At 46.8% G+C, this 19,738-nt stretch overlaps 2 protein-coding genes across 3 annotated transcripts in view; one reads left to right on the top strand and one right to left on the bottom strand.

Annotated features, from left to right (window-relative positions):
- rgl1 (ral guanine nucleotide dissociation stimulator-like 1) overlaps positions 1–17,055 on the bottom strand; it is a 42,221-nt gene extending 25,166 nt beyond the window's left edge. The window contains exon 1 of one of the 2 annotated variants that reach the window (XM_071345277.1): positions 16,766–17,055. In XM_071345277.1, the coding sequence (XP_071201378.1) occupies positions 16,766–16,792 (27 nt within the window). In that variant the 5' untranslated portion in view covers positions 16,793–17,055. Of the gene's footprint in view, positions 1–9,202; positions 9,806–16,765 lie in introns of those variants that run through there. The other variant, XM_071345275.1, reaches the window with a different exon arrangement.
- On the top strand, positions 13,383–15,841 carry LOC139541721 (putative C->U-editing enzyme APOBEC-4). The gene is made up of 3 exons (XM_071346675.1): positions 13,383–13,403; positions 14,703–14,971; positions 15,070–15,841. The coding sequence occupies exons 1-3, from the start codon at positions 13,383–13,385 to the stop codon at positions 15,839–15,841; spliced, it is 1,062 nt and encodes a 353-aa protein (XP_071202776.1).
- Positions 17,056–19,738: the final 2,683 nt, after the last annotated feature.

Consider the following 19,738-nt stretch of genomic DNA (forward strand, 5'->3'; position numbering starts at 1 on the left):
CCTTTTGTCCAGGTGGGAAAGGGCAGTGTGGAGTGCAATTGAGATTGTGTCATCTGTGGATCTATTGGGGCGGTATGCGAATTGGAGTGGGTCTAGGGTTTCCGGCATGATGGTGTTGATGTGAGCCATGACCAGCCTTTCAAAGCACTTAATGGCTACTGACGTGAGTGCTATTTAGGCAGGTTACCTTCGCTTTCTTGGGCGCAGGGACTATGGTGGTCTGTTTGAAGCATGTAGGTATTACAGACTCGGTCAGGGAGAGGTCTCTGATCCATTGTTACCCTGTGAGGCCCTGTGTGAGGCTCTATCAGTGGCCTCCTGGCCTCATTAGCATAGTGATTCATACAGCCGGCCAGACTCCAGAGGAATGACATCATCACCACTGCCAGTAAACCCCACTAAGACACTGAGAGCCCCTCCCCTCCCTCTGGATGGCCACCAGCTGGGGCTGCAGTGTCTTACAGAGGTCTTTGGGAGCACAGACAACATTACACCATGGCTTATACAGACTGATCCTAGAACTGCCTCAGAGAAGAGTAAGATGAAATTGCTCCTAGATACTGAGGTCAGTTTTACATTTCCCCCCACCTAAGCTGATCCTAGATATGTGCCTAAAGGCAACTTATAGGCCTATCCAAAGCTTTCCGAGAGGCAATATTACAGGCTGATCCGGAGTGTTCCACAGTGTTCATCTGGGGTCAATAGGCTTGAGCCGCCCTCGGCACCAAAACAAGGATAATCCTCAGTTCTAGGCTGTATATTATGATGACTCACACTGTACTGCCATGTCTTATAGACATTACGGTAACTTGGGGTATCCCCAGGAGCCCTCCATCCCCACCCCTGACCCCCTGCCTATAAGCCCTAATTAAGACGTGTGGGTCTGCCTGTCTGGCCTCCTGTTACAGTCAGAGCCATCTGTTTCTCACAGCTACTGTAGCACTACAATTCTGCTGAGATGAACACCCACAGATGCATAGAACCACTGACTCTGTTCTATATTGAAAACCTAGAAATGGACACACTAGATCTGCAAACATTTTATGGCCTCAGGGTTCAGACTACAAGTGGGTGAGATGCTGACATGCCAGATTGCACTAGTGCTGACCATTCATATTAATAACTGTCCTGAGTACACCACCCTGCACTGCCCACTTGTACATCGGCCCCCTCTCTACCCTCTCACACACACACACACACACACACACACACACACACACACACACACACACACACACACACACACACACACACACACACACACACACACACACACACACACACACACACACACACACACACACACACACACACACACACACACACACACACACAAACACTCTGCCTGCTCAGGCAGAACACGCAGTAAGCTGGGACACATGACTGGGATCAGGCTGGGGTGTTGTGGGGAGGGGAGGGGGCTCACATTGTTTACCGCAGTCCTCTTGCACAAGCTGCCAGGGGCTGGGGTTTTTGTGGTGTGCAGTCCAGGTTTTGTGTGCGTCTGCATGATTTAGTGCATCTATTTGATTTAAAAAGGTTAGTGTGCTTACACAGCCTACCGCCACTGTACCACTATCATCCGCAGCCTAAAGCCCATCCAAATGTGTGTGATCAACAACGACCCCCCCCTCACACATGCACACACAGCTGCTACAGTATCAAAACCACTCAGAATTGAGTTACCCAGTAGGGGGGCACCATATTGCCGTGTGCCCCTATGGTCTGATGAGTTTCTGCCCCAGTTGAGTGATCTGACCCTCTGGTGTGATGTGTGATGCCCAGGCCTGGACTGGAGGATGACAGTGACAATAGCCTGACTATTGACTCTTCACAACTTCTCTATGCCCCAATTAATCCAGGACCCATAATACAGTATGAACCATGGAGCAGCTAGATAGACTTGCAAGATGCTACCCAAGAGTGTGAAATTAATAGGATGCCAACAAAGAGGTGTACTTTGAAGAAAATACTGCAATATATCAAATCAAAGTGTATTTGTCACGTGCGCCGAATACAACAGGTGAAATGCTTACTTACAAGCCCTAACCAACAGTGCAATTTTTAAGTAACAAATAGGTATTAGGAAGTAAAGAAATAAAAACAGTAAAAAGACAGTGAAAAATAACAGTAGTGAGGCTATATACAGTAGTGAGGCTATATACAGTAGTGAGGCTATATACAGTAGTGAGGCTATATACAGTAGCGAGGCTATATACAGTAGTGAGGCTATATACAGTAGCGAGGCTATATACAGTAGTGAGGCTATATACAGTAGCGAGGCTATATACAGTAGCGAGGATATAACAGTAGAGGAGGTTAAATACAGTAGCGAGGCTATATACAGTAGCGAGGCTATAACAGTAGCGAGGCTATATACAATAGCGAGGATATAACAGTAGCGAGGCTAAATACAGTAGCGAGGCAATAACAATAGCGAGGCTATAAACAGTAGCGAGGCTATAACAGTAGCGAGGCTATATACAGTAGCGAGGCTATATACAGTAGTGAGGCTATATACAGTAGCGAGGCTATATACAGTAGTGAGGCTATATACAGTAGCGAGGCTATATACAGTAGCGAGGATATAACAGTAGAGGAGGTTAAATACAGTAGCGAGGCTATATACAGTAGCGAGGCTATAACAGTAGCGAGGCTATATACAATAGCGAGGATATAACAGTAGCGAGGCTAAATACAGTAGCGAGGCAATAACAATAGCGAGGCTATAAACAGTAGCGAGGCTATAACAGTAGCGAGGCTATATACAGTAGCGAGGCTATATACAGGCACCGGTTAGTCAGGCTAATTGAGGTAATATGTACATGTAGGTATAGTTAAAGTGACTATGCATATATGATAAACAGAGAGTAGCAGCAGCGTGGGGGACGACGACACACACAATGCAAATAGTCCGGGTAGCCATTTGATTACCTGTTCAGGAGCCTTTTGGCTTGGGGGTAAAAGCTGTTGAAAAGCCTTTTGGTCCTAGACTTGACACTCCGGTACCACTTGCCATGCGGTAGCAGAGAGAACAGTCTATGACTGAGGTGACAGGAGTCTTTGACAATTCTTAGGGCCTTCCTCTGACACCGCTTAGTGTAGAGGTCCTGGATGGCAGGCACTTGCATTTCCTTGATTCCTCATTTCCTCTCTCCTTGTCTTCTTTTCAAAAACCCATTGGAGGAGAAGGTCGGAGGGGAGTGACCTCCTTTTTAGATTCTCCCATAGGATGCACCCTAAATGTCCCCCTATTCCCTATGAAGTGCACCACTACCCCAAATGGCCCCAGCTTAGCCCCAGTGATGTACTACCCTCTGTAGTGCCTTGCGGTCGGAGGCCGAGCAGTTGCCGTACCAGGCAGTGATGCAACCAGTCAGGATGCTCTCGATTTTGCAGCTGTAGAACCTTTTGAGGATATGAGGACCCATGCCAAATCTTTTTAGTTTCCTGAGGGGGAATAGGCTTTGTCATGCCTTCTTCACGACTGTCTTGGTATGTTTGGACAATTCTAGTTTGTTGGTGATAAGGACACCAAGGAACTTGAAGCTCTCAACCTGCTCCGCTACAGCCCCATCAATGAGAATGGGGGCATGATCGGTCCTCCTTTTCCTGTAGTCCACAATCATCTCCTTTGTCTTGATTACGTTGAGGGATAGGTTGTTATTCTGGCACCACCTGGCCAGGTCTCTGACCTCCTCCCTATAGGCTGTCTCGTCTGTTGTGTTGTCTGCAAAGTTAATGATGGTGTTGGAGTCGTGCTTGGCCATGCAGACGTGGGTGAACAGGGAGTACAGGAGGGGACTGAGCATGCACCCCTGAGGGGCCCCTGTGTTGAGGATCAGCGTGGCAGATGTGTTGCTACCTACCCTTACCACCTGGGTGCGGCTCGTCAGGAAGTCCAGGATCTAGTTGCAGAGGGAGGTGTTTAGTCCCAGGATTCTTAGCTTAGTGATGAGCTTTGTGGCCACTATGGTGTTGAACGCTGAGCTGTAGTCAATGAATAGCATTCTCACGTAGGTGTTCCTTTTGTCCAGGTGGGAAAGGGCAGTGTGGAGTGCAATAGAGATTACATCATCTGTGGATCTGTTTGGGCGGTATGCAAATTGGAGTGGGTCTACGGTTTCTGGGATAATGGTGTTAACGTGAACCATGACCAGCCTTTCAAAGCACTGCATGGCTACAGACGTGAGTGCTACAGGTCTGTTGTCATTTAAGCAGGTTACCTTAGTGTTCTTGGGCACCGGGACTATGGTGGTCTGCTTGAAACATGTTGGTATTACAGACTCAATCAAGGACATTGAAAATGTCAGTGAAGACACCTGCCAGTTGGTCAGCACATACCTGGAGCACACCTCCTGGTAATCTGTCTGGCCCAGCAGCCTTATGAATGTTGACCTGTTTAAAGGTCTTACTCACGTCAACTACGGAGAGCGTGATCACAAAGTCGTACAGAACAGCTGATGCTCTCATGCATGCCTCAGTGTTGCTTGCCTCGAAGCGAGCGTAGAAGTGATTTAGCTCGTCTGGTAGGCTCGTGTCACTGGGCAGCTCGCGGCTGTGCTTCCCTTTGTAGTCTGTAATAGTTTGCAGGCCCTGCCACATAAGACAAGTGTCAGAACCAGTGTAGTACAATTCAATCTTAGTTCTGTATTGGCGCTTTGCCTGTTTGATGGTTCGTCGGAGGGCATAGGAGGATTTCTTATAAGCTTCCCGCACCTTGAAAGTTAGAGTCCCGCACCTTGAAAGTGGCAGCTCTACCCTTTAGCTCAGTGTGAATGTTGCCTGTAATCCATGGCTTCTGGTTGAGGTATGTACGTACAGTCACCGTGGGGACGACGTCCTCGATGCACTCATTGATAAAGCCAGTGACGGATGTGGTGTACTCCTCAATGCCATTGGAAGAATCCCAAAACATATTCCAGTCTGTGCTAGTGAAACAGTCCTGTAGCTTAGCATCTGCTTCATCTCACCACTTTTTTATAGACCAAGTCACTGGTGCTTCCTGCTTTCATTTTTGCTTGTAAGCAGGAATCAGGAAGATAGAATTATGGACAGATTTGCCAAATTGAGGGCAAGGGAGAGCTTTGTACACATCTGTGTTTGGAGTAAAGGTGATCTAGAATTTATTTTCCCTCTGGTTTGGTTGCGCATTTAACATGCTGATAGAAATGAGGTAAAACGGATGTAAGTTTCCCTGCATTAAAGTCCCTGGCCACTAGGAGCGCCAAGTGGCTGTTGTTTACAAATATGCACAGACCGCACCCCTCGTCTTACCGGAGTGTGCTGTTCTTTCTTGCCGGTGCAGCGTATATCCCACCAGCTGAATATCCATGTCGTCATTCAGCAACAATTCGGTGAAACATAAAATATTACAGTTTTTGATGTCCCGTTGGTAGGATATTCGTGATCGTATCTCGTCTAATTTATTGTCCAATGATTGTACGTTGGCAAGTAATACTGATGGTAAAGGCAGATTTCCCATTCGCCGTCGCCGTATCCTTACAATGCACCCCGCCATGTGTCCTCTGTACCTGCTGTCTCTCTCTTACCAATGACGGGGATTTCGGCCTTGTCGGGTGTCTGAAGTACATCCTGTACGTCCTGCTTGTTGAAGAAAAAATCTTTGTCTAATCCGAGGTGAGTGATCGCTGTCCTGATATTCAGAAGCCCTTTTTTGCCGTAAAATACGGTGGCAGCAACATTATGTACAAAATAAGTTACAAATAACACGAAAAAAACACATAATATGTCACACCCTGACCTTAGAGATCCTTTTTATGTCTCTATTTGGTTTGGTCAGGGTGTGATTTGGGGTGGGTATTCTATGTTCTTTCGTTCTATTATTTGTATTTCTATGTTTTGGCCGGGTAGGGTTCTCAATCAGGGACAGCTGTCTACCGTTGTCTCTGATTGAGAACCATACTTAGGTAGCCCTTTTTCCCACCTGTCTTTGTGGGAGGTTGACTTTGTTTGTGGCACATAGCCTTAAGCTTCACGGTTTGTTTTGTAGTGTTTATTGTTTTGTTCGGCGTCTTTTCTAATAAAAAGAAAATGTACACTTACGACGCTGCACCTTGGTCCACTTCATTCAACAGCCGTGACATAATAGAACAATTGGTTAGGCCCAGTAAAGTATGTGACTGGAGTAATGAGCCTTTTTCTGTACTTTTGGGTCAACACAGAAACACTTCTATTTAGGACAATCAAGTGTCAGTTTCCTTCCCCGGACTGTAGCAATGGGAGGTTTGTTGAATGGCAGTGTTTTTACAGACAACCTCAGTTCTCCTCTGTGTCATAATAAATCACTCCAAAACAAACTCAACTCCATTGTCGTGTCATAATGGCACATGACTGTCAAAAAATGAGAGGTTAGCTAGAAAGGAAACATTTGAACGTCACATAAAAATAAAAGTGCAAGAAATGAAGAAAAAACGGGAAGTAGGACTGCTTGGTCAGCTTTTCTATTTTTCCTTGGAAACCACATCATCATTGTGGATTTACTCTCGTGGTCTGCTATTGCTTCTGCTATTTCAATGGCCCACTATCGAATGGCCCTGCTTGGTTTATTACCAGTCATTGGGTTTTGTTGAATATTGCCTGCATTCTAGTTTATTGAGCTGCGTGCTTTATCACCAAACTGCTCTGTTACACCCTCTGTGGCTGTGAGTGGAAAAACAGATCACAGTATCATCTTCCATGAGCCAGGAGCTAGGAGGCAGCTCTATCTGTCTTTATGAGGCTCTAAGTCCCCAGTAACATGGAACAGGGACACCTCAGCATTACATCTCTCTTTCTGACCTGCACTTTGAACCTGGCGGCCATCATCCACAGACCACAGGACCACATAACAGCGCCATTAAAACACTGCTTTACTTTATGGCTGGCCTGGTTTTGTAACCGATCATTAAGAAGAGGATAAGAAAGGAGGAGGGGAAGGGAGGGAAAACATAGATTACAACAATGCTTCACAAGCCAAGGGAGCAGAACTGTCAAAGTCTCAAAGTTCTACTGGACAGAAATGCATAACAGGCATAAATGTTATGTAACTGTAGTCTGTAAAATTTGAGCAATTTTTCTCTTGTAACCACTAACAGGAGGACAAAAATGTAATACTAAATGCACCTGTGACATTCAAATAGATAGGGAGGAGAGAGTCTAATATAGGGAAACAGAGTGTGAATAGATAGGGAGGAGTCTAATATAGGAATACAAAGTGTGAATAGATAGGGAGGAGTCTAATTTAGGGAAACAGAGTGTGAATAGATAGGGAGGAGTCTAATATAGGGAAACAGAGTGTGAATAGATAGGGAGGAGAGAGTCTAATATAGGAATACAGAGTGTGAATAGACAGGGAGGAGTCTAATATAGGGAAACAGAGTGTGAATAGATAGGGAGGAGAGAGTCTAATATAGGGAAACAGAGTGTGAATAGATAGGGAGGGAGGAGAGAGTCTAATATAGGGAAACAGAGTGTGCTATCAGAGTACAGTGAGGTTGGTCATTCTCTGACAAACAATCAAACAAACACGATTCAGACTGCATTTAACACACACAGACTAGACTCATTGTTTGGTGTGTCAATGCCAAAACGAGCTTAGGCCTATTAGCCTACACACTGTGATTGTGTACATGTGCGTATGTACACAACATCTGTGTGTGTGTATTATTATTTCATGTGAAATCACAAATCTGTATGTTTGGAATCTGTATGTTTGGAATATGTATGTTTGGAATCTGTGTGAGCAGTGGTCAGTGGGAGAGGCCTGCCGTCCGGCCTGGCCTTTCTGTCCGGGAAACAATGGGCGGAAACTGTTCAGCGAGTCGGGAAGAGACGTCAGCCAGGATGTCAGATAAGAGGACCAGGGGAGGACCATCACAAACATTCACAATGTCACACTTTATATCCACTGAGCCACACTTTATATCCACTGAGCACACACAGACCTCCATTCAGATTATATCCATATTCACCCTATCAACACTATGTACTTCAGTACTGAGCCACAGACCTACTAATAGTTGCCGTATCTACATTTCATTGGTCAAACATACACAGACCACCCAAACACCTCTATTCTTAGATACCACATCAACAATGTTAAGGTAAATGCCAGATTCAAAAGATTCAGGGCTCAAATAGGTACACAAAACATCTCTCTCATGCAAACACTCAAAGTGACATGGTTAATAAACTGTTATTACCTCTCTATAAACACACACTAATAGTACATCATATATAAACACAACCATGGTTCATGTTCCAGCTACATGGCTGATAGACTCTGATGTAACCACTTCTTGGTAGTTGGAACTTAAACTGTGTGGAAGGCAGCAGTGATGAAGGTTCCCTGAATGGATGGATGACCACTCAGCAGGTCAGTAGCGGTCAGGAGTGGTCAGAGAGGGCGACCGTGTGTTACCAGCGGTCAGCACTACCTACATGCTTCTGTGCAGCAGAACTGCTGACATGGGCTAGAGACTAGGCTTCGCTTCCCGCTCAACAACAACCCCCTCCTTCTCCCCCCCTCTCTCCCTCCTCCGTTTCCTCAGAATCACCACAACCACACAGATTGATGTTTGAGGAATAAACAGAGCTCAGCAGAAGTACAGGTCACACTTCTCTGTGAAGGTAGAGCTGTCCCCCCTGTCTGTCTGCCATCAGCCTTCACTACTGTACACAATCACATTGGACTGTTCCTTCTAGTACACTAAAGACTTTGGACATTGAATGGTCTGCCATCGTCTACTTTTCTGTACATTTCCTGAATCCCTTTGTACAGTGTCTCTCTCACACCTCAGCCCAACAATGAAACTACCAAAACATATCTCCTTAAATTAGGCCCTGCAGACCTGAACACAGAGACAACTCAAACAGAGAGACAGAGCAGGAAAGTGTATAGACCCACTTCAGATGAGAAGACCAGTCCATCGCACTGGAAGGACACAGCAGAAAGTGTGAAACAATGTTTCCCTAACATTAAAGACTATCCACCATAGACAGAGACACACAGAGAAAGGTACATGAAAGACAGCTACACACACACACACACACACACACACACACACACACACACACACACACACACACACACACACACACACACACACACACACACACACACACACACACACACACACACACACACACACACACACACACACACACACACACACACACACACACACAGGTAGTGACTGACCCAGTGTCGGGGGCTGCTCTCTGGTGATCGAGCCTGGTACCTCTGCAGGGCCACCCCTCCCTCCCCATCCAGCAGAGAGGCCTCCATGTCGGAACAGTGTCCGTGGGGGCCGGGGGGCCAGGGCAGCAGGATGGCCAGGGGGTAATGGGATATCATGGTGCCCCAGCGGCTCAGTGGCAGGGTTGGCTGGGCTGGCAGGACATATTCTACTCTGGAAGGCAGCGCGAGGGTGCTGTTGGGGGTTCCTCTGGATCTCTGGGTCTCTGGTTCCTCAGTGTCTGGATCAGGGTGGTAGAATGTTGTTGTGGATCCACTGGCTCAGAGTGGCTGTTGTCCCTGGTCTTCTGTACCCAAAGGGCTCAGGTTTTATTCTCTGTTATATTCTCTGCCTGTGTGGTTCAGTAGGCTGGTCAGTCCTCCTGCTCCCAGGCTAGGTTGCTGTGTCTCCGGTCTTGCAATTCCCTCTTCACTATGTTCCTGGAGGTGTGAGTGAGGCTTCCTCTCCAACTGACACCGTTTCCTCTTTCTCTAAACTCACTCCTTCTCTCTCTTTTCCCCTCTCAGTGTGTGTGGAGCTTGGTTGTAGCCTACCAGCTCTGACCAAATGAGTGATTCAATTCTATTGTCTATCTCTCCTTCTCTCCCTCGCTCCCTCTGTCTCAGCCAAGAGTGGGAGGAGCTTAGGATAAGCCCCTTAACTATCCAGTGACTAAAAATGTGGATGAAAGACGGGGAAAGAGAGAAGGGAGGTTGATGTTATGGAAGAAGGATGTCAGGATTTCCAATATATTCTAATGGGTGTTTTCCATGATGTTAACTTGGATGGCCTAATTTATGTGGTACCTGAGCCAAAATGAATACACCACTCAAACCACTAAGCTCCATAGTCACAGCCATTATGAGAAAAGTAACACAGATCATGTTAAAGTATGATAGAGGTCTGGGTTGTCCCAGAGATCTGAGAGTAACAGTACAACCCTAACTGCTCTGTGCTTCAGCAGTTACTAATTCTACTGGTTTGTTAACCAACACTCAACAAAAAGTGGCAGATGATGCCCTTTGAGACTGGAAGCAAGGTTCAAATGGTCATAAATGGATAACGTTGGAGAATAGGATTTAATAGGGACTGAGAGAGAAAGAGAGAGAGAGAGAGAAGAGTGTGTGTCTGTGTGTGTGCGTGTGAGTGCGTGTGTGTGTGTGTGTGTGTGTGTGTGTGTGTGTGTGTGTGTGTGTGTGTGTGTGTGTGTGTGTGTGTGTGTGTGTGTGTGTGTGTGTGTGTGTGTGTGTGTGTGTGTGTGTGTGTGTGTGTGTGTGTGTGTGTGTGTGTGTGTGTGTGTGTGTGTGTGAGAGAGAGAGAGAGCGTGTGCAGTAGGGAAGAGAGTCAGTCATGTGTAAAACGCAGCCGTTGCTGAGGAGGATTATCTAGAACCAGGCACCGCTCACACACAAACACACCACACACACGTAGGCCTACACTCAGACCGCCATGCCTGGTTGCAACAGTGAATAGGACACAGGGTTAGGAAAGTTGCTTCCGATTGTTGCCAAAGCTTTGGATTCAGGCCTAACATCCTGTTCTCAGGTGAATCAGCAGCCACTGTAGAAACATCAACACATCCGGAGCACCCCTCTAAATACTCCTGTACACACACCAGTCATCACTTATTCACTCACCGACCTAGTTAGTAACGGTTTCCTAACTCTACCACATACACACTCACATGCAATTTGGTGAAATCTGACATATCCATTCACTCTGTGCTACCATGTAGTGGAGGTAAGGCCCTAAAACATAAACTTCACTGAAGCACAGTAGCTGTAACCTCATCCCCTAAAACATAAACTTCACTGAAGCACAGTAGCTGTAACCTCTGGATAATAGAAGTTGAACTGTGCTTGTAGTGTTATTGCCGTTTGATTTCGGAGTACTGGTGGTAACATGACAGGGGTTGTACATTCTACCGAACACACGTTGACACACCCAATGAGAGTGAATCAACCCAAGTGTGGCCAGAGTTCAATGTGTTTTTGTATGAATGAGATGACAGAGGAAGGAATAGTGAGTGAACAGAATCTAGTGTCAGCCTGGTCGCTCCTAAAGTCAGATTTCTTCTAGACTTCTAGCGAACTGGCATCCCCTCCTCTCTTCCTCTCCGCTCCTCCCTCCTCCCTCGTTTCCTTTTTCTGTTGTTCATTCCACTCTTCCACTCTTTCCCCCCCAGAAAAAGCTGAACACTCCAATACTTACTCTCTTTCCCGCTATCTCCTTCTCTCTTTCCTGTCAATTCTCTCTATCTCTCATAGTGTAGCCTACACAAATTTACACAGCTGAGGGAAAGAGAGACCCACAAGTCTCACAACACAGCTCACACGCAATAAACTCACACACTCACACGCAGTACACACAGCAGATATTGCTGACACAACTCACAGCACAGTGTATCTTATGAGTATACAACCCAAATGAAATACCAGAGAAGTAAAATAAACATACTTTTCTGTATCATATTACCATTTCACATGTATCTTGTGTGACAGAGAGCAAAAACATCTCAAATGTCCTCGTCTGATTTCATAACAATTATTCAGAGAGTCTTTGCCAAAATCATATTACTTATTCAGCTTTGTATAAACAGAGACAAATACATTATTTAGGGTGTCCTTCCCAACAGTAACTCTTTACACAAAACACTCCAGTGCCCTTGAGTGGCCACCGTGATTGTTACCATGGTACGTGGTATGGCCAGTGCCGTGCAGAAAACAAAACACTTCTTGACACGACTACACAGTGACTGTCTGAAGAGCTGTGGATGACAAAGACTGAAGGAAGTATTGCACATTACCAGACAGACACAGAGGGGACAGTGCGACACAGAGCCTACACTATCTCTGGATCAGTGACGGAAGAAAAGGACAAAGGAGGAGAAAAAAGGATGGAGGCAGACAGAAAGACAGTAAGAGAAGAAGCACTGTGTTTCTTAGAAACCAGTAGTATTTCCTTTCTTTTGCCCATTTAATTTCTCTTGTCTTTTACTCTACCCACTGCTTTCCTGCTACAACAGCCCTGCCATTTTGTTTTGTAAATAACAGAGCTGCACCACAGGGTTCCTAAGTAAGGCCAGGTACACTTATTCTCCACCAAGCTCAGCAAAACAGCACTCTGATATTTTTACAAGAGAAACTGTTAAGAAGAAGAGACTTGCTTAGGCCAAGATACACAAGCAATGGACATTAGACTGGTGGAAATCTGTCCTTTGGTCTGATGAGTCCAAATTTCACAATTTTTGTTCCAACCGCCGTGTAGGTGAACGGATGATCTCCGCATATGTGGTTCCCACCGTGAAGCATGGAGGAGATGTGATGGTGTGGGGGTGCTTTGGTGGTGACACTGTCAGTGATTTATTTAGAATTCAAGTCACACTTAACCAGCATGGCTACCACTGCATGATACGTCATCCCATCTGGCTGTGTCAGGGCTATTTTACCAAGAAGGAGAGTGATGGAGTGCTGCATCAGATGACCTGTCCTCCACAATCACCGACCTCAACCCAATTGAGATAGTTTGGGATGAGTTGGACCGCAGAGTGAAGGAAAAGCACCCAACAAGTGCTCAGCATATGTGAGAACTCCTTCAAGACTGTTGGAAAAACATTCCAGGTGAAGCTGGTTGAGAGAATGCCAAGAGTGTGCAAAGCTATCATCAAGGCAAAGGATGGCTACTTTGAAGATTTCTCAAACATAAACTATATTTTGTTTTGTTACTACATGATGTGTTATTTCATAGTTTTGATGTCTTCACTAATGTGTCTTCACTATTATTCTGCAATGTAGAAAATAGTACAAATAAAGAAAAACTCTTGAATGAGTAGGTGTGTCCAAACGTTTGACGGGTACTGTATGTCACAAGCACTTTTTTTTAAAGACTTCATCATTCCTGGTGTACAAGATTAAAAAAATTGGGCACCACACAACAGCACACTTAAACTGGAACAATACTCTCAGTAACGGTTGCAGAAAAAGGCCTGTGTGCACACCATACCCCCAAATATTCTACTGAGCCCCCTCTTCTAGCTGGGCTTGGTGGTGGCTAGCTTGTGCTGGGCTTAGTGTGGTCTGGCCCCTGTTGGGCTAGTGTGGGTTAGCCTGTGTTGGGCTGATGTGTGATTGATAGAGTAGGTTCATGCTCTACAACATCCGCAGAGTACGACCCTGCCTCACACAGGAAGCGGCGCAGGTCCTAATCCAGGCACTTGTCATCTCCCGTCTGGATTACTGCAACTCGCTGTTGGCTGGGCTCCCTGCCTGTGCCATTAAACCCCTACAACTCATCCAGAACGCCGCAGCCCGTCTGGTGTTCAACCTTCCCAAGTTCTCTCACGTCACCCCGCTCCTCCGCTCTCTCCACTGGCTTCCAGTTGAAGCTCGCATCCGCTACAAGACCATGGTGCTTGCCTACGGAGCTGTGAGGGGAACGGCACCTCAGTACCTCCAGGCTCTGATCAGGCCCTACACCCAAACAAGGGCACTGCGTTCATCCACCTCTGGCCTGCTCGCCTCCCTACCACTGAGGAAGTACAGTTCCCGCTCAGCCCAGTCAAAACTGTTCGCTGCTCTGGCCCCCCAATGGTGGAACAAACTCCCTCACGACGCCAGGACAGCGGAGTCAATCACCACCTTCCGGAGACACCTGAAACCCCACCCCTTTAAGGAATACCTAGGATAGGATAAAGTAATCCTTCTCACTCCCCCCCCCTTAAAAGATTTAGATGCACTATTGTAAAGTGGCCGTTCCACTGGATGTCATAAGGTGAATGCACCAATTTGTAAGTCGCTCTGGATAAGAGCGTCTGCTAAATGACTTAAATGTAAATGTAAATTGATGTGGGCTGGCCTGTGTTGGGCTGGTGTGGGCTGGCCTGTGTTGGGCTGGTGTGGGCTGGCCTGTGTTGGGCTGGTGTGGGCTTGATGTGGGCTAGCCTGTGTTGAGATTGGTGTGGACTGTGTTGGGCTGTTGTAGGCTGGTCTGTTTTGGGCTGATGTGGGCTAGACTGTGTCCACCTTGTCCACCAAGTACCCACATGTGGCCAATGGGGTTATGTTTGCTCTGTAGAGACGTCTCTACTTTCCTTCCAGTGAAGCTGTTACTCATCATGAATCAACTGAGTCAAGAGCCCAGTCTCTCCTCTCCTCTGGCATAACTGAGTCATTTCACCCCGTTACACAAGAATATCACATCTTACATAATAATAATCAGCTATATGACTCTCAGCAGCTCAATACATCTTAAAGAAAAATATTTTTTCCCTCCTGTGAATAACAATGACCATTTACATAGAATAAATTTGTCTCTCAACAGACACACTGCAATAGATATGCCCTGCCGTTCCCACACATTTAGTTGTGCATATATTTTGGTAAAGTGGTGAACATGATGTTCCCGTGTACAACACTTGTTTACCTGGAAGATTTTCACTGTGTCTGTGTGTACTGCCCCCTGCAGGTCAGTGTGATGAGTGACCATCAGTCAGCGTCCAGCTCTCCTGACTACCCTCAGTGCCCCCAACACATCCTGACAGGGGCAGAGGCAGCCGTGTCCTACTCCCAGTTCTGTGAAGCATTTGGCTTCCCCATGGGGCCCTCGGGCGCCAGGACCCTGCTGCTGTTCTATGAGCTATGGGACCCCAGTGGGACCTTAGTGCAGAGGGGCCAGGCTAGCAACTGTCTTGCACAAGGTCAACACCCTGAGCCCCTGCTGTTTGACCATCAGGGGTGAGTCAGAGTTTGTCACTCATACTCTCAATGCAAACTGTGTAGCAATGTCGATATTGTATGCATTTACTGCAAGGCTCTTGTGTGTGCCTCCCCAGCTACTTGTCCTCAGTACTAGAAGTGTGTGAGGAAGTGAGCTACATCATACTGTACTGTAACTACACTCCGTGCCAGGAGTGTTCCCAGACCCTGATCTCCTTCTTGCTGCACTATCCCTGGGTGCGCCTGGACCTGCTCTTCTCCCAGCTCTACCACACAGCCCCCAGCCAGACCCACAGTCTGGACAACCAAACAGGCCTCCGCAGCCTGGCTGCCCTCTGGCCACGACTCACCCTCAGCCCCATCTCTGGAGCTGCTTGGGGGCATCTGCTAAGGTGTTTTGTTAGAGATGTCCCACCGTCGGCCCTACAGCTCCCCCTGCTGCCTGAGAGGGTAGAGGCGGACAGGGTTAATGCAATTCACATATCAGCTATTACAGGCATAGGCCCTGCCTTTTTGGACCTCCCACTGAGGACATACACAGAGCCTGTGGAGAGAACCCACACTCCCCAAGCGCTCACCCTGCTCCCTCCCCCACACCTGAACACATCCATGCGCATCTCCACACCCCACCCTCGGGTAGTTCATGCCCCCCTCCCAGCCTATCTTCACCCTATCAATGTGGTCAGACATGTCAGGATGCCTCCACCTTGGAGGGGTCAACCCCAATCTCCTCCCTCTTCCTCTGGGTTCTTCTCCCCCCTGCTCTCTCTGCGGCTGCCTGGGCGGCTGGTGGAGATAGTGCGGGAGGTAGAGAAGGAAGTGGGAACAGCAGTCAGTCAGTCCCAGCACAGAGACTCGAAAAGAGGAAGAAGATCCAGAAGAAAATAGTGCAGGGGAGTCACAACACAATTCTCAAAAATGAAACTGTCATGTGCATAATATTTAACCAACAATAATGAATGGAGTTGATGCCGGCTGTGTTTTGCATTGTGTGCTCCGTATACTCTGTTTGTGTTTGCTGTGAGTGTGTACTTGCCGGAATACCTGTCTGCCTACCCATGTAGATGCACCCTGTTTTGGCACTGCGCTAGAGGCTAGAGGACAGGAGGGTGAGAGGTGGGAGGACTCTGCATGTGTGCGTGAGTCTGATGCTCAGAGGGGCACAGGGTTCTGGAGCACACTGGAGAATACTACACAGCCCCATCCCTACCCAGCCTAGCTCAGCACTGCAGCCTATAGCCGGACAAACAAACAGAGAGAGAGAGAGAGAGAAAGAGAGAGGGGCGGGTGGGGTGCAGCACAGGGCAAACAAATAGAAAGAGAGAGAAAGGAAGGGAAGTGACAGAGTAGAGAGAAGTGGAAAGGGGGAAACGAGGAGAACAGGAAGAGAGGAAAAGGGGAGAGGGGAGGAGAAGCAGGGGAAAGCATGTGCCAGAACAGACTGGGACTGATGAACATTGCAGACTTCATCTGAGCAACCTGATGTTAGGTGTGCTTTATCGCTCTCTGCACCCCCCTGAAGTACTGTACATGTACGCATACTGCGCACACACCCTCACATATCTACAAACAAATGCAGCTCAAGTATGTAGAAAAGCAGACAGGCCAGTTCTCCAACTCCCCATACAAACATATTATTTATAAAGCTGAACACATTAATATTTCAAATCTACCGATCTCATTACAACCATACCCTGCCCACTCCAAACTAAACTATGAAGTCATTTGGTGGTGATATTAAACAAAATAGGAATGAACAGATACACAGAGAAAGGTAATAACTCAGTGTGTGTGGTCAGCAGTATTTCTTACCTGAGTGCGTGTGCAGAATCCCTCCATTAGAGAGACACTAGCATCGCCTGCTCTGCTGCATAGAGGAGGAGGACAGAAAGAGAGAGAGAAAGATGGAGGGAAATCTCTTAAAGATATGCTCTCTTCATTTTCTCGCACTCCATCATGTGTCTGTTCTGTCGTCTACTGTCGCTTGACACATTCATCTCCGCGATGCCTCTGTCCAGCAGCAGCAAATCAGAACCACTCGGCCCCAGCTTTATCTCTTGCTTTCACACTCACATACGTACACACTAACACACAGTACAGCAATCACACACTATCTCTCCCGTCGTGCTCCCTCTCCAGCTGCAGTGCTGAACTACTGACTCACACTAACAGCTGCAGTGCTGAACTACTGACTCACACTAACAGCTGCAGTGCTGAACTACTGACTCACACTAACAGCTGCAGTGCTGAACTACTGACTCACACTAACAGCTGCAGTGCTGAACTACTGACTCACACTAACAGCTGCAGTGCTGAACTCCTGACTCACACTAACAGCTGCAGTGCTGAACTACTGACTCACACTAACAGCTGCAGTGCTGAACTACTGACTCACACTAACAGCTGCAGTGCTGAACTACTGACTCACACTAACAGCTGCAGTGCTGAACTACTGACTCACACTAACAGCTGCAGTGCTGAACTACTGACTCACACTAACAGCTGCAGTGCTGAACTACTGACTCACACTAACAGCTGCAGTGCTGAACTACTGACTCACACTAACAGCTGCAGTGCTGAACTACTGACTCACACTAACAGCTGCAGTGCTGAACTACTGACTCACACTAACAGCTGCAGTGCTGAACTACTGACTCACACTAACAGCTGCAGTGCTGAACTACTGACTCACACTAACAGCTGCAGTGCCGCTCTGCACCTCTCTATCTTACATTTAAGTTATTTAAGTCATATCTTGTGGCCGTCTATCTGCGTGTATGTGTATGTATGCCTGTGTTCCTGTGTCTTTGGGGTGAGTATCTTCACATGTGCTGCCTGACAGTACTTTATTACTACAGCTTGAGAGTGAACCAAAGTATTTTAATAAACAGAATTCAACCTTGTACTCTATGGTCATTGGTCATTGAATGAAAAGGGGACTCCTACTAAATGAGCCAAGCCGTTGTTGATTTAGTCAGACATTCCCCTTCTGTACCATCGGTATCCCCTGGCTGGTTGTCCTTTGCGTTCAGGTAATAACTCTAATCAATGAAATTTGCATTATCACTCACAACCAGATAAAAAGTAGGATCAAAAGTACATTATAAACTGGGTGTTTCCAGCCTTGAATGCTGATTGGCTGAAAGACGTGGTATATCAGATGGTATACCATGGGTATGACAAAAAAATGTTGTTACTGCTCTAATTACATTGGTAACCAGTTAATAATAGCAATAAGGCACCTCGGAGGTTTGTGGTATATAGGCAATATACCACAGCTAACAGCTGGTATCCAGGTATCCATAAGAACAGCCCTTAGCCGTTGTATATTGGCCATATGCTACACCCCCTCTGGCCTTATTGCTTAAATAAACCAGGGTTAGGGTAAGGGTTGAGCCAGGGTGTGGACATAGGACAAGAGGAAAGTGTGGAGAGACATGGCGGATAACAGTCAACATGGCTCAACCCTAACTCTAACCTGTCAAATGGGGCTCCTCCTCCACCTCTGAATTCCAAATTCAACACCTGCTCATGACCAGCAGGTGGCGACATTGCCTCTCTTTCTATTTCAACAGAAGGAGATTGAGACTCAGGGACAATTTCAACACAGACAGACAGAATATCAACATGTTCACAGGTATTTTCGCAGTTAGTTAAATCACTCAGGCAAACAAACACCACACTGGGCTCTCATAATAACTAGCGACTGTTCGTGTATGGTTAGAGGTGTGGTTCTGATATGGTGCAGTCGGTTACTGTGGCCTCCTCCTTATCATCCTCCTGTCCAGCAGTAGAGGTATTCAGGGCTCAGAGGCAGACTTCTCCATATCCAACCTGCCTGTCTCTTTATGGAACTCATGTGTCTCGTAAAATCCTCTGTTCTGGACAGTTTCTCCTCTTCTCTCTCTCTCTCCCTTCCTCTGTTCCCCATGCAGGTCTGGGCCTCAATGACTGATTCTACGGACAGGAACAGTAAAACCCAGAGAGGAATTTCCTATAACCAGACCACGGTGCACACCGTGGGATAGAACATAGTGTACTGAATACTGAGCTGAGTGTCTACCTGTACATGCATACAGTGCACATGCTTTGACTATGACTAGGGCCCGAAAAACTGTGGCCACCAACTAAATGGGATTTACTGTACATGAATCGTGTTCTTGAGTGAAATGTTGCCGTCGACCAAAGCTGTGTCTATGCTACAGACAGTAAGGTTGACATGACAAGGTCGTGGGAACAGTGCAGTAGTTTAGGTTAGTGATACAATTGAAATAACAGCAATACACGGCCAAAACCTTACACCATAGTCGTTTCAAACCCTGTAACCATAACAGAGATGATAGCAGGAGATATGGCCAAATCAAACAAACAAACTGCAGAGTGAATGAAAACACAGATTTGTAGCACCACCATTGCAGTTAGATGAAAGGCCAGGTTCAGCTCAGAGCCAAATGAGTGTAGTCTGATCTGTGTGTAACAGGGCCAGTCTGCTATCTGCTACAACAGTATCTACAGGTTCACAGGCTGACTGTCTCAGGGGAACACTGTCCTCCATCATCTCTGTCCTGACCTGCTTCTTACAAAGAATCAAATGGCAAATGATTGTGACAGTGTGTGTGTGCGCTCTTGCATGTGTGTATGAGTGTGTATGTACATGTGTTGAGTGTGTCTGGTAGTGACAGTGATCTAACATCATAGCAACTGACAGCCCTCCTGGGTATACTTGCGATCATGGAAAAACACAAACACCAGCCTGCATGCACACAAGCGCACACACACACAACG

Source organism: Salvelinus alpinus, chromosome 16, assembly GCF_045679555.1.
Source record: "Salvelinus alpinus chromosome 16, SLU_Salpinus.1, whole genome shotgun sequence".
NCBI classification, from domain to species: Eukaryota; Metazoa; Chordata; class Actinopteri; order Salmoniformes; family Salmonidae; genus Salvelinus; species Salvelinus alpinus.

Coding starts and splice junctions, on each gene's coding strand:
- LOC139541721 (XM_071346675.1), top strand. CDS start 13,383: ATGCTCTACAACATCCGCAGA. Junction 13,404..14,702: donor TGCTCTACAACATCCGCAGA/GTACGACCCTGC, acceptor TGCCCCCTGCAG/GTCAGTGTGATGAGTGACCA. Junction 14,972..15,069: donor CTGCTGTTTGACCATCAGGG/GTGAGTCAGAGT, acceptor GTGCCTCCCCAG/CTACTTGTCCTCAGTACTAG.